General features: G+C 33.5%; 1 protein-coding gene across 1 annotated transcript in view; it reads left to right on the top strand.

Annotated features, from left to right (window-relative positions):
- The first annotated feature begins 417 nt into the window (after positions 1-417).
- The window catches only part of LOC104531217 (E3 ubiquitin-protein ligase UBR1-like), a 22,212-nt gene continuing 10,118 nt past the window's right edge, over positions 418-12,511 (top strand). Inside the window, exons 1-9 of the mRNA XM_010176043.1 lie at positions 418-622; positions 3,837-3,930; positions 6,378-6,530; positions 6,938-7,035; positions 7,682-7,775; positions 9,089-9,237; positions 10,577-10,632; positions 10,937-11,033; positions 11,931-11,998. Of these exons, the coding sequence (XP_010174345.1) occupies positions 418-622; positions 3,837-3,930; positions 6,378-6,530; positions 6,938-7,035; positions 7,682-7,775; positions 9,089-9,237; positions 10,577-10,632; positions 10,937-11,033; positions 11,931-11,998 (1,014 nt within the window). The remainder of the gene's footprint in view (positions 623-3,836; positions 3,931-6,377; positions 6,531-6,937; positions 7,036-7,681; positions 7,776-9,088; positions 9,238-10,576; positions 10,633-10,936; positions 11,034-11,930; positions 11,999-12,511) is intronic.

Here is a 12,511-nt window from a genome sequence, read left to right as displayed (position 1 = left end):
TTCTGTAAATTATTGTTGAACTCTGGAATAAGGAATATTTAAAAAAATATCTGAAAGCTTATTGTGTTATAAAGCATTGAATTAAGGTAGTGGCATTCATTTTCAGAATGTTTTCTTTCATAATGGGGAAACAATTTTAATGTGTTTGTAAGATTAAAATAGATTTAATCCAACGTACACTGAATACAACTTCCTGAATTTCCTGCTGTCTGAATCCATTTCATTGTGTTATTCTATGTGAGCTGGCATCCACTTTCTATTTTTAAAGAATACTACATTTTAGTGAGGGTAGAGGTGTTTCTTCATTGTTTGGTCATGTTAAGCAGTGTATGACATTTTTAGATGCCTGGAAGAATAAGTTTGTTTAGGAAAAGACATCTGATTATTTTGTATCTGTGTCACTTTTGGTCTTACAGCATGTCTTCGGCAATTGATTACTCCAGAATCGCTTTGGGTCCCAAACGAGGTCCATCTGTTGCTGAGAAAGAAGTTCTGACCTGTATTCTTTGTCAGGAGGAGCAGGAAGTAAAGCTGGAAAGTACTGCCATGGTATTATCTGCTTGTGTCCAGAAATCAACTGCCTTAACTCAGAATAGAAGCAGAATTCTTGAACTCTCTGGGGGTATGTGATTTTTCTTCTTTTAGACTACAAGCAATTCTGTACCTAGAGCTCATACCCTTTGAACCTAACTAAACTCTGTTCAGTCAGATTGCTAAATGACTTACCCTACTTAATAAAAAGAAACTGAAAATTTTTAAGTTGTTCTAAAATCCATGCTTTGAAATGTAAAAATGAGAAGTATATGAAGATTTTTATTTGTCCCTGGGAAATCAGAAAATGCTTTTACCTCGCGAGAAGATTTTATAAAACTTAAGAGATTTGGTAGGAGTGGTTACTCTGGAAAAAATCCAAGAATGTTATCAGTTTCTGTTTATTCAAATACAGCTGCAAAATTTCCCAATATGGAGGAAATATATATACATTATCAGAGACCAGTATGGCAGCCTCAGGAGGGTTTGATTTTTTTTTTTTGGGGTTGTGTTGTTTTGTGTTGTTGTGCCCCCCCCCGCCATGTCCAGGAAGTAATAAAAACAGCAACAACAACAACAAAAAAGTTCTAAGCAAGGATCATATGATATAATCTGATGAATGGAAAAAATACTTAGTGGTGATAATTTTAACAAGACAGAAATACAGTCTAGAAGATGATAAGAAAAGTTGAAACAATATCTAGATAACTTCAGTGTATTCACCTTGGCAATTATTAAAGTAATTTTGAAAGTGCTATAGAACCATTGTCTTCTGTATAACCTTTAATTATTTTTTAAAATTTGTAGAAGATAGTTGAGATCTTAGAAGGCTAAGAAAGGCAAACAAGTATGTGTCTTAAAAAAACCCCTCAAAACAACAAAAAGCCCCACCACCAAAATACCAGAAGTGAAATGAGAAAGTACTAAAAAAACTTGGGTATTCCATCCAGCTTGGATGCCCAGAAGTATGCTGGATAATAGTAATTATTATTAGTTTGTAATACAATATAAAAAAATAAAGACAATCATTAAAGCAGTAAGAAATGTCAAAAATGGATTTGTCAAGAAACGAACTTAGTAAGCCACACTAATTCTTTGACCAGGATAATTTTTGTGGGTCAGGAGAAGGCAAGCTAATTTATTTGCATGTTTGTTAGAATTTTTGACTCTGTCCTACTTGATACACAGCCTAGGCAAATGTTATGTTAGAATTTTTGACTCTGTCCTACTTGATAAACAGCCTAGGCAAATGTTTAGGTGAAATCACCCCAAAGCGGACTTACATCTCACCATAAAACTACTAGTTGATCCAAGCACACTATAATATTAAATAATAATTAAAAGTTAAAAATGACCATTTTTTCCATGTAAATTGAATTATATTGATTTTAACACTGATAAAATTTAAATAGCTGTTATCTATTAAATATTTATTGATCAATATGCGTTCTCTATGTGTCCACCCATATCTTATTATAAAGTGGACTCAATGGTTTTTCAAATACTGGTTATTCAAGGCAACTAATAAATAAGAAATAAGGATGTAGTGTTGAAAGATAATAAAACTGGAGGTCTGTAAGATCAAGATGTCTTCTAGTTTGTTGCCTTTACATGGCAAGAATGTTACAACTTGTAGTTTAAATTCCTACTATATTTTCAAATTCCTACTATGTTTCCTACTATATTTTCAAATATATATATTTTTTCTATTTTATAATAGTGTTGTTGGTTTCTGGTCAGCTCATAAAGCAAAATAAACCCTATGTCCTATCTTTTTTTAACGACACTACTGTCTACCGTATAGCTTTAAATTCTGTGTTTGTGCAGTGTATTATTTGTGCTTTAGGACGTACTCTCTCGGTTGTTACAGAATAGAGTTCTAAAGCAAAGGGAAGTTCAGCATTGTTTCATATTTCTCCAGGATATTACCTTATTCTTTATTGTGCTAGCAAACCTTTACCAAGTTGTTTCACTTAAGATGTTTTGATTCCTCCTCTGGATCATTAACAAATACTGAATAGTCCTAGACCCAGGACAGATTCCTACAGAATCCTGTTTGGTCTATTTTAATTTTTAACAGTAAACTACTGATAATGGCAGTTTTGAACCAGCTATGTAGAATTTTTATTTAGGCTATGTACTAATTGCATCCATTTTTTTTTTTTTCCTGCTCTCTTCTATGGTACTCTGAAGTATAAATTAAATCCTGTGCTCTGGTAGTCAGATGCACTTGTAAGCTTCTGCAGTGACATGCTGGGCATTGAAATAATTGAGAAAAGAAGGGAGTGAAGTTCCTTTTCCTAAAGCCACTTCTGGATGCTATTTATAATACTTACTGTCTGCTGCATGGTCCTCTGCAGCTCATTAGTTTAAGTAGGCTTCTTGTAATAGCTTTTTTCTTTGAAGATCTAAATAAGTGGAAAAAAGCTTGTTCCCACAGCAGAAGTGCAGGTAGTGGCAAATTAGTATTATACCAAGGTTCCATTTCTCATTTCAATCTCCATTTGATTTAGAGCAGCTTCAGTTGCTGTCAAAAATAATTATATTTTCAGTGCAGTTTGGTTGCTAGGTTTTTTGCGGGTTTTTTTTCCCTTTCTTTTTCAATTTGTCAAATTGAGGTGTATCTGTTTGAATCATAGACAGTCCGCCAGATGAGGTTTGGAGGACTGCTGTTGTTCAGTTCAGTATTATTTAGGTGTCTTTAAGGGGAAAATGGAGTCTCACTTTGAGTGCATATGCAGCACAAAGACACCATTAGTTTCTCATAACATTTTTACTGTTAAGAATTATGCGACATTAGTAAAGGATAGCCTTGACTTTGTTCTTCAGCAATGCTCTTTGTGACAGTGGTAAGAAAATATATGGGATTAGTTGAAGAAATGCCTAAACTTTCTTGTCATTAGCGGTTAATTTTCTTTCACCTAAAAATACAATAACAAATACATTAAAAACTTCAGTGATAGTGTATCCAACCACAAAGCTATTCCAGTACTGAAGGACATTTTTATTTTTGTTTAATTTTTTAACCAGTTTACTGTTGCTTTTGGATTTTGTTGGGTTGTTTTTGGGTTTTTTTTAATAATTAATGAAAAGCCTTCAGTAGTTTGTGGGCTCTGTCCTCTGATTGCTTTGCCTGAGTATTGGTCTGGAAAAGTTAGTCAAATGAGGTTTCAGTGTGAGTGTGTGAACTGGAAAAAAAATCTGAAGGCTTGTATTCTGTGTATAGTGTTGTTCCTTTCTGTTCATACTGATGAGGAGTTATGTTATTGCTCTTCAAAAAGTTTCTTTCTGCTGTGTCTTTCTAGATACACTAGATCCTCTCTTCATGCACCCTGACTTACCTTGTGGTACCCACACAGGAAGCTGTGGTCATGTGATGCATGCAGCCTGCTGGCAGAAGTAAGGATGTGTCTTTGCAGCCTTTTAATGTTTTGTTGTTTTTTTTTGGTTTTTTTTTAATTAATCTTTTTTTCAAACCCCCAAGTCCACACTGGAAACACTGTACAGTAAGTGGCTATTTAATTAAGGAGTCAAAACTATTTGTACTCATCTAAAAATGAAATATGGAACAAGAGAAGATTTGACCTGACAAAGAAAATCACCAAAAATTTTAAGTGCCTTCTATGAACCAAAGAAGAATCTCTAAGGAGTTACTAATTTATGCAAATAAAACCAATGGGGTAAATTTGGTCAAGAGTAAGAAACCTTATCTAGAAGGTTTATTTTTAGCAATTCAGTGAGAACCAGTAGGAATCTTCTAGGTGAGTGTTCTGTAGTGACAGTGCTTGGACTTTGAAAGTTTGTCATCAGATCAGAACTCAAAGATGAAGCTGACTTATTCTCGTGAGTCTTTTGAGGAGAATCTGGCATTTAGAATAGAATAGGAATGGTTAATTCTACCAATATTTCTTCCCCACCTCTCCCGTATCGGTGAACAAACTCTTAAGAAGTAAGAGGGAAGAACTGATGCAGGGCTTGAAAACTTTACTAAATTTCTATTGTCTGGGGGAACCCACAATTTAGACCAAGTGTGTTGGATTAGAATGCAACCTGAAATATTAAAAGACCAAGTTACTTAGCTTGCAGAATATAGTCGTCCTTGTTGCAGCTACATTTGTAGGATTACAGAGAGCAAAGCTAATGCTCTGCATTTGGCTCCACATAGATCTGTCAAGTCTAAACAACATAAATAGTGTGAAATAATAATAGAAATAATCCCACTAAAGTATTAACAACAGATAAAGAGAGTTGGGTCAGGCAATTGCAAGCTACTTTATATTGTTGTATAATATAAACAATCTCTTGAGGTTTATTGTTTGTACTTGTGTCATTTTGCTTTAAAAAAATCTGACTAAACTTCTAGTGCTTATCGCTTTTCTATATGTGTGTGTATATATATATTTTTTTTTAACATTAAAACATCAGTACAGAATAAATAGGTACACACACTGAAAATTATATGGAAATATGTTCCTTGAGTATAATACATCTGCTCTTGGCAGATCCATCTGCTTAGATCGAAGTAGTGGAACATTGGAGCTCAGTTCCCTTGCTCTTTTTAAGAAAAGATGACTTGCTATATGAGTAAACGGGATTAAAATGGACAGCAGGCTCTTCTCATATGGGAAGGCACAGAATGTTTGAGTATAGTCTTTTATTTGTTACATAATAGACATTCTAACTTACTAATATTCGTCTAAATGATGCCTGCTACACTACACCTTTCTAGAGTATCTGTGCAGCCTAAAAATACTGCAAAATACTTTCTAAAACGGTATGAGTTCAAATAAATGGAATATCTTTGTAGTTGCTATGTATGAGAAGGAGGAATTGCTTGCAAAAACATAATTGTTTGAATATGGGGAAAATAAATGTATGTTTTTGTTGATTGTAACAGAATGCTTTCCTAAATATTCTGTAATTATTAGAACTTCTGTAGATGCCCCTGTACATACACTTCTCATTATTACATAAAAGGGATTTTATTTTTTCCTTAAGATATATAATTAAAGAAAAAAAAATCTATTTATTACCCTAGTGCAGAATTTAGATCATTTCATATCTGTTTTTAACATTTTTACATAGCCAGTCTGAACATTAGTACTGAATTCAGCTGCTTGTATCCAGGCAAGAAGATTTTAATGTTTGATCTTTGTGTTCCTAATAATACCACTGAGACATTAATGAAATCTGAAGGCTTACTGCATCCACTGAGGGGGCAAAATTATAATGAAACCTGTAAAAAGATCATAGTTATTTCTTAGTTTCCTTTTCAGTTTAGAAGAGCTCAAGTGCGATAATGTAACATAAATTATCCTTTTTTCCCATTAAAAGAAAGCTACTGTTTCATTGTCTAGTCATGAGACTCAGTCATTACCGTGAATAGATGATTATTCATTCATGAAATGTTACCAGTAGTTTTTCCTAAAACTAAATAAAAATATGTACAATCCCTGTTTCAAACTTACTGTAATAAGTTGCACATGAGAGATATTGGATACATGTTTTATTGTGTTGAAGATGTGAGAGAAGAGTAGAAAAATTAAGGACTGCTTCTCTGTAAAAATGTCAATGAACTTTCAAAGCATCTTAAGAGCAAGGAAAAGTTGACATCATTTTTGCGTTAGTAGTATACCAAGCATTTTTGCATTAATTCATCTGTGTACTCAGATTTTATTTTATTTTCACATCCAAGCATGTAAAAGAGCTCTAAATCAAAGGAAAATACTTGTTTGTTGGCTTGGATAGGTATTTGCTAGACAGTAACACTTAATTACTTGAACATTTGTTTTCATGTCTCGTTTGAGCCATTCCACTTTCTAGTCATTTCCTTTTCAATGTTATAGGTACTTTGAAGCCATGCAACTGAACTTCCGACAACGTCTGCATGTTGAACAGATATTTGACTTGGAGAATGGAGAGTATCTTTGTCCACTTTGCAAATCTCTGTGCAACACTGTGATTCCTATCGTTCCACTGCAGGCTCAAAAAATAAACAGGTAAATTACCAGATTGCATAGCCTTTAATTAATTTTTTTTAAAAAAAGGTAAAAATTACTTTGGGACTGGTTGGCTTTTCAAATTTCTACAAGGAAAACTTGGGTTTACCTTCCTAATCTGTATAAAAGACTGCATATCTCCTCATTGACTGTTCAGCTAAGTATACTGCTTTTGACAATCAATTTTTTTATTGGCTATTTTTTGAAGCTGATATCAAATGAGAAAGTACCTTGATCTAGTATTTAGCCTAACATTTCATTTTGTACTGTTTGCTCAAAACTTACAATACCAGCAAAACTGCAAATACTGAATGAATGTGCTTTGATCAAAATGTGTCCTCTGTTTTGAAAAATAAAGTGATTCTTTGAGTCTTAAAGTAAAACCTGCTTTCTATTTCTGTTTTCAGTGAGGATGCAGAGGCAGTAGCTCAGATTCTGTCCTTGGCTAGGTGGCTGGAGATTATCATAGTCAGGATATCAGGCTACAGTGTAAAAAATACTAAAGGTTTGTTATCTTAATTTCTGAAGTTGTTTTGTGGGTTATGCCAGTACATATTTTAACTAATACCAACAGATAACTTCAAATAAAGAATAATTTTGCTATCAATCAAGACAGTATCAAATAAAGCTGGGGATAAAGTCATGGCCCTTACTGAGCTGGTGTCTTGATTTCAGTACCCTCACCTATTTTCTGGTTTCTATAAAATTCTTTCCATCTTCCCTGAAGAAGAAAATTATGTACATATGGAGAGGATAACCACCAACTAACACTCAAGAGTTAATTAAATTTTGTATTGACTTTGATGTAGTAAAAAGAGAAAAATTGAATTAAAAGGGCCAAAATAAAAACATATATGTGTGTTTAGAAAACAGAAGGTACGGAGAATCAACATATTCCTTGCACTCTTATAATGCAAGAAAGTTCTCTTTCCTCACCAGCAAAGCACTACTTTTAATCCTCGTATTTCTTGGAATAGAAGAAAATGTTACTTAAGGAGGAGGGTTAGAAGACAGTCTGCCTGGTGAGGTCTGTTTTCAAACCAGTTTAAAATAAAACAAAGTCTCACTTCTGTTAGACTCCTGTAAAAACTGTAACAGCTTATTTGTTTTTTTTAATGTGGAACTAATTTTTTTTTTTTTTTTTCTGGAAGGAGAGAAACAAAATCTTCCAGCTTTCACCAACAAGGGAATGGGGAACTCAAATTTGGAATTCCATTCTATCCTTAGTTTTGGAGTTCAGTCCTCGTAAGTGTCACCAGAAGTGTTCTTACTAAAATAACCTAGGTGTACTTCATTTGTATTGAAGGAAAGGCATATGATTTGTCTCGTCTGAATATGGGCTTACTTATACTTTTCCTTTTTCTTACTTATACTTTTCCTTAATATTCACTAAATATTAGATCTATACAGAGGTAGATTGACCTCTTGGTCAAATCCAGTCTGGTAGTTCTTATGTTCTTGATATGAAGCTAGGAGTCTGGAGTCTTCTAGTCCCCAATTCTAGTGATTTGAGTCACTTTCTGTGCCTCTAGGCAAGTTATTTAATGCCTATCTGCCTTAGTTTTCCTGCTGTATGTCTGTTGCAGGGATAGATTTCCTTTGGTTTTGTATGCAATAATATAGATTACTCAAAGGAACAGGGCTGTGTTGTCTGTTTCTATTCCAGTGGGCGAAAGTGCTCTCCCACTACAATAGAATAAATGGATAGATACTTTCCAAGTGTACTCAGCTGTCTTCTTTTTAGATCACACTATAAGTACTCTACTTCTGCTACTTCAGACTGACATCATAGTTATGTAAAGTACTTATACATATCTGCTATTTGTAAAAACGTCATCAGAAAGTTAAATCAAATTTTCTTGATAACTGACATCCATGAGAGAAATTCTATAGTTTGCACTTAAACAATGTGGTGTTTATATATGAGACTGGCTAAACCCCAAACTTTGTGGTACAAGTCATTTGGCTGTAGAGATTTGGAGAATTAATGAATGTTACATATTTCTGTTATATGCATGACTTCATAAAAACACAAGCCATTAAAACTGTATGTATTTTTGCCTAGGCACTTTTCTACACGTAATTGCATTTACATAAACTAATCCAATGTCAGTTGAAAGGAGTTTAAATGCTCAAAAAAAAGCGTTTTAAAACACATTTGAAATGTCTTTCATTCCATTTTTAGTGCCTTATGAGATGAGTTGTGTTTTCACTGCAGCACTTATAATTATACTTGCTTTTTCGCATTTGTTTATTCATTGTATTTTACTTTGATTTAAATGTTTGTATTTTTTGAATGTGAATTATAATACAGTATACAGAAATAGACTCCTCCAGCCCTGGCAGCTCTTAACGTCTCAATTTGTAGAGCCTTTTATGTTAAGGTACTTGTTTACTACTGGAAATGAATAACTTTTTTCTCTTCTGTACAGACAAAGGGCCTTTGTATTCAAGAATTTTTTCATAAATAATTTAGACTTTGTTAGTGATTGATTGACTGGTAAGTAATAAGCACTATTAATAATTCAGGCTGAAATTATCTTGGCTTGCTTTTGCAGAGCCAAATATTCAAGCAGTATCAAGGAGATGCTTATTCTCTTTGCCACCACCATTTATAGAGTTGGGCTGAAAGTTGCTCCAAATGAAGCTGATTACCGTATTCCAATGATGACCTGGAGCACATGTGCTTTTACCATCCAGTGTATAGGTAAAGTATCATTTGGGTTTATTCCTTCTCAGTACTTGAAAATCTTAGATATTTGACTGTATAATTTTATACAATCTGATTGTATAAATAATAATAATAATTCTATATAAATAAGAGCAATACATAGTAGCAGAGCAATGTATATTAAGTATAATTACATATATAATAATAGAATGATAATCTATAATACAATGTAAATAATAAGATATTTTTGTTAGTTGGTAGCTTATAATATAAGGTATGAAATGCCAATAACAAGTTTAATTTTAGAGAGTAATCATGTTCCACATTACTAATTGTAACATTAAGCATGTTCAGTCTTCAGACTGCCAAAGATCATTGACCTGCAGCCGTCTCCTACACAGTTAAATATCTATCAGCTATGAAACAGTACTCCTCTCCTTATTTCTTTTTGTCTCTATTATCAAAGAATTCTCGTGGCATTTGTAGAAGAAACGTTCTCTGGCATGAATCTCTTTTTGAAGACAAAATAATTACCATAAAAATTATAGCATTTTTGGGGATAATGTACCTTTTTAGCATTCCATCTAATTTCATTTCTGTACTACATCCATAAAGTTTGTGTAATACACATGAAGCTGGAGATAAATCTGTAGTGGCTTCCAGACCGGGAGACAGGCAAGAGCTAAGTCTGAAATGGATGCTGAAGGAATTGAGAATGTAATTGTACATCTCCATAAATATGACTTGCCAAGTATGCCATTTTTTTCTTGATGAAGCTGTTGAGGTACAAGTGTAGTCTACCTTAAATCTCAAGAGATTTCTTATTTTTATTGGCTTATTTTCCCTTTATTAACCCTTCAGAACCAATGCACACAGTGAGGAAAGCTGAATTGTAGTCTGTCTTGTTTTCAGAATATTTTTGTTAAACCACAGTCAAATGCAGTAGTGCAAATCTGAGGATGAGATGGCTATATAGCATCCCTGTAAACATACCTTGATGTTTTTGAGCATTGTATAAGGGTAACTGAAAATACAACTAAATCTGTAGAATATCTTATCATCATTCATGTGAAACAGTGATCCTTTAAATCCCTAGTTAGCAAAATCTGAAAACCAAATATTTTTAAAAAGCTTGTTATAACCATTTATCTGGGAAGCATTCAGTACCACTTAAGATAGTGTTGTTTTGTGGTCATTGTTGTTGTTGTGTTTTGGTTTTTTTTAAGAGAATTCTCTTATCAGATTAAAGCTAAGCTTTAAAAATAAAGTATATATAGTAAGAGTAAATTAATCTTGGACTGAGTGTGTTCTAACAGAAATGTTATGTTAGTTCCTGTAGAACAAAGCAACTTAATTTTTTGTGTTTAATTTTAAGAAAATCTCTTGGAAACGGAGAGCAAGCCTTTATTTGGATCTCTACAAAATAGACAGGTATGGGCAAGTAAGATATGCAATACATTTTAAATAAATAGGAGTTATAGATATAAAAATACATATATAAAAAACATTCTGTTGAAACTGCTGACATCTGTTGAGGGATACCTCTCAAAATGTTTAGATTTATTACATAAAGAGCGTTTTGGAATAAAAATGTTTCTACTTATACATGGAAGTTCATATTGAATTCACTTTTTAATGTGTCTTCTGTTTGTAGAAGTAAATATGTTTTTACAGCTTTATTTCACTACTTTATCTTCCCTTTCTTCCTGGCCAACAATTTTCTCTTGCGCTCTAGCACAGTGGCCTTAAAGCATTAGTGCAGTTTGCAGCTGCTCAGAGAACAACATCACCACAGGTCCTGATTCAGAAACATCTGATTCGTCTTCTAGGAGGTATTGTATTCCTTTTCTTTACTACCTTTTGTGTTGCAGAAGTTTATTGCAAAATGGCACACACGTTAATAAAACATAGAAACAAAGGTTAGACTACAGACAACAAATGTTGCTTGAAACCATGGAGTATTGCTTGAACTTAAATAATCAATAATTCTGTTAACCCAGCCTTGTATCACTGAAGTCCCCAGAAATCCTCTATCTGAAATTGCCTTGGCCTGGAGCTACTCAGATCTGGAATATTTACAGATAGTTAACAATCTATTTCTGGCAAATTCTGTACTAAATAGGTGGAGAAAGCCACAAAACAGGTACTTCTCTCTTAATTGTGAGACTTCATCTTTTTAGTGCTTTCAAAAGGCTGCTTGAAGCCTAGTTTAAGGTATTTTGGTCTTGGGGAGAGCTAGTTTGAGACACATAGCTACCTTCCCTTTTTCTTACTGATTAGGTTAGCATGGTGCCCTTTGTGCATCCCACTCTTTGACTTGCCTTCTATGATAGGATTCTTAAGTGTGGTACAGGCTTTTGTATTGGGCTAGGTTGTGAGGCATCTAGTGTTTCAGTGCCTAAGTACATTTTTTGACTTGACCCTCAACACTGTATGTGCTTTATTAGAGCTGGAGAAATAAATCAAAGATTTCTATCCCTGAATTTTGAAGATATAGTAATTAATTTTTTCAGATGGTTGACCATGTGGAAATAGTGAAACAGATGCACAATTTATTAAATTAGTGGTAAGCAGTTAATTACATAAATACTTCCTTAGTTCAGAGACTTGGACTTTTTAAAAATGAAAACACAGAAATGAGAGTTGCTAAAATCAGATTCTGATATTGCAGTTCAATCCAAAAGAAGAAAATACATATCAAATGCATAATTGTTGTCTTTATTTTGTAGTTCTTCTACCAAACTTTAAAGTGGAGGACACTCCATCTCTCTTAGAAGTAGACATGTTCCACATTTTGGTAAGCAGTTTCATTTTATTCTTCATATTAATTCTTTTCAGCATAGATTTTTGTGTATTTTACCCCGTAGATAGTCCTGCATTATCTGTTCACTTGCATGAGTCAAATGATGGTACATGAGCAGTGCATACAAGCAAACAATTACATATGGCTGCTATATATGAGTGTTGACTTCCAGTGCTGCTGTTCTTCTGGCTTTCAAGTCTGCTGTCTTATTAAGTGTCATGCTGACAATCTCAATCATCTTTTTACTACTTCCTTTGCTATCAAACCTCCAAAAAACCCCAAGAAATGCACACACTCAGCTAGTTTCCCTCACTTTGTCTCAACAGGTGTCTCATACCTTCTGATTCCTTCACATTCACTCTCATTACCTCTTATTAACCTCTTCTTTCTGTTCTTAATGCAAATCTATGTTATAGTTTCTTCCACTGTTAAAAAAAAACAACAAAAACCAAACAAATCCACAGAACAAAGCCAACAAAAAACAATCAAACAAAAAAACTCCAAACC

This window comes from Antrostomus carolinensis, unplaced genomic scaffold (genome assembly GCF_000700745.2).
Source record: "Antrostomus carolinensis isolate BGI_N321 unplaced genomic scaffold, ASM70074v2 scaffold40820, whole genome shotgun sequence".
Taxonomy (NCBI): domain Eukaryota; kingdom Metazoa; phylum Chordata; class Aves; order Caprimulgiformes; family Caprimulgidae; genus Antrostomus; species Antrostomus carolinensis.
The sequence above is the reverse complement of the archived record's forward strand: the minus strand, read 5'-3'. Positions and strand labels throughout refer to the sequence as shown.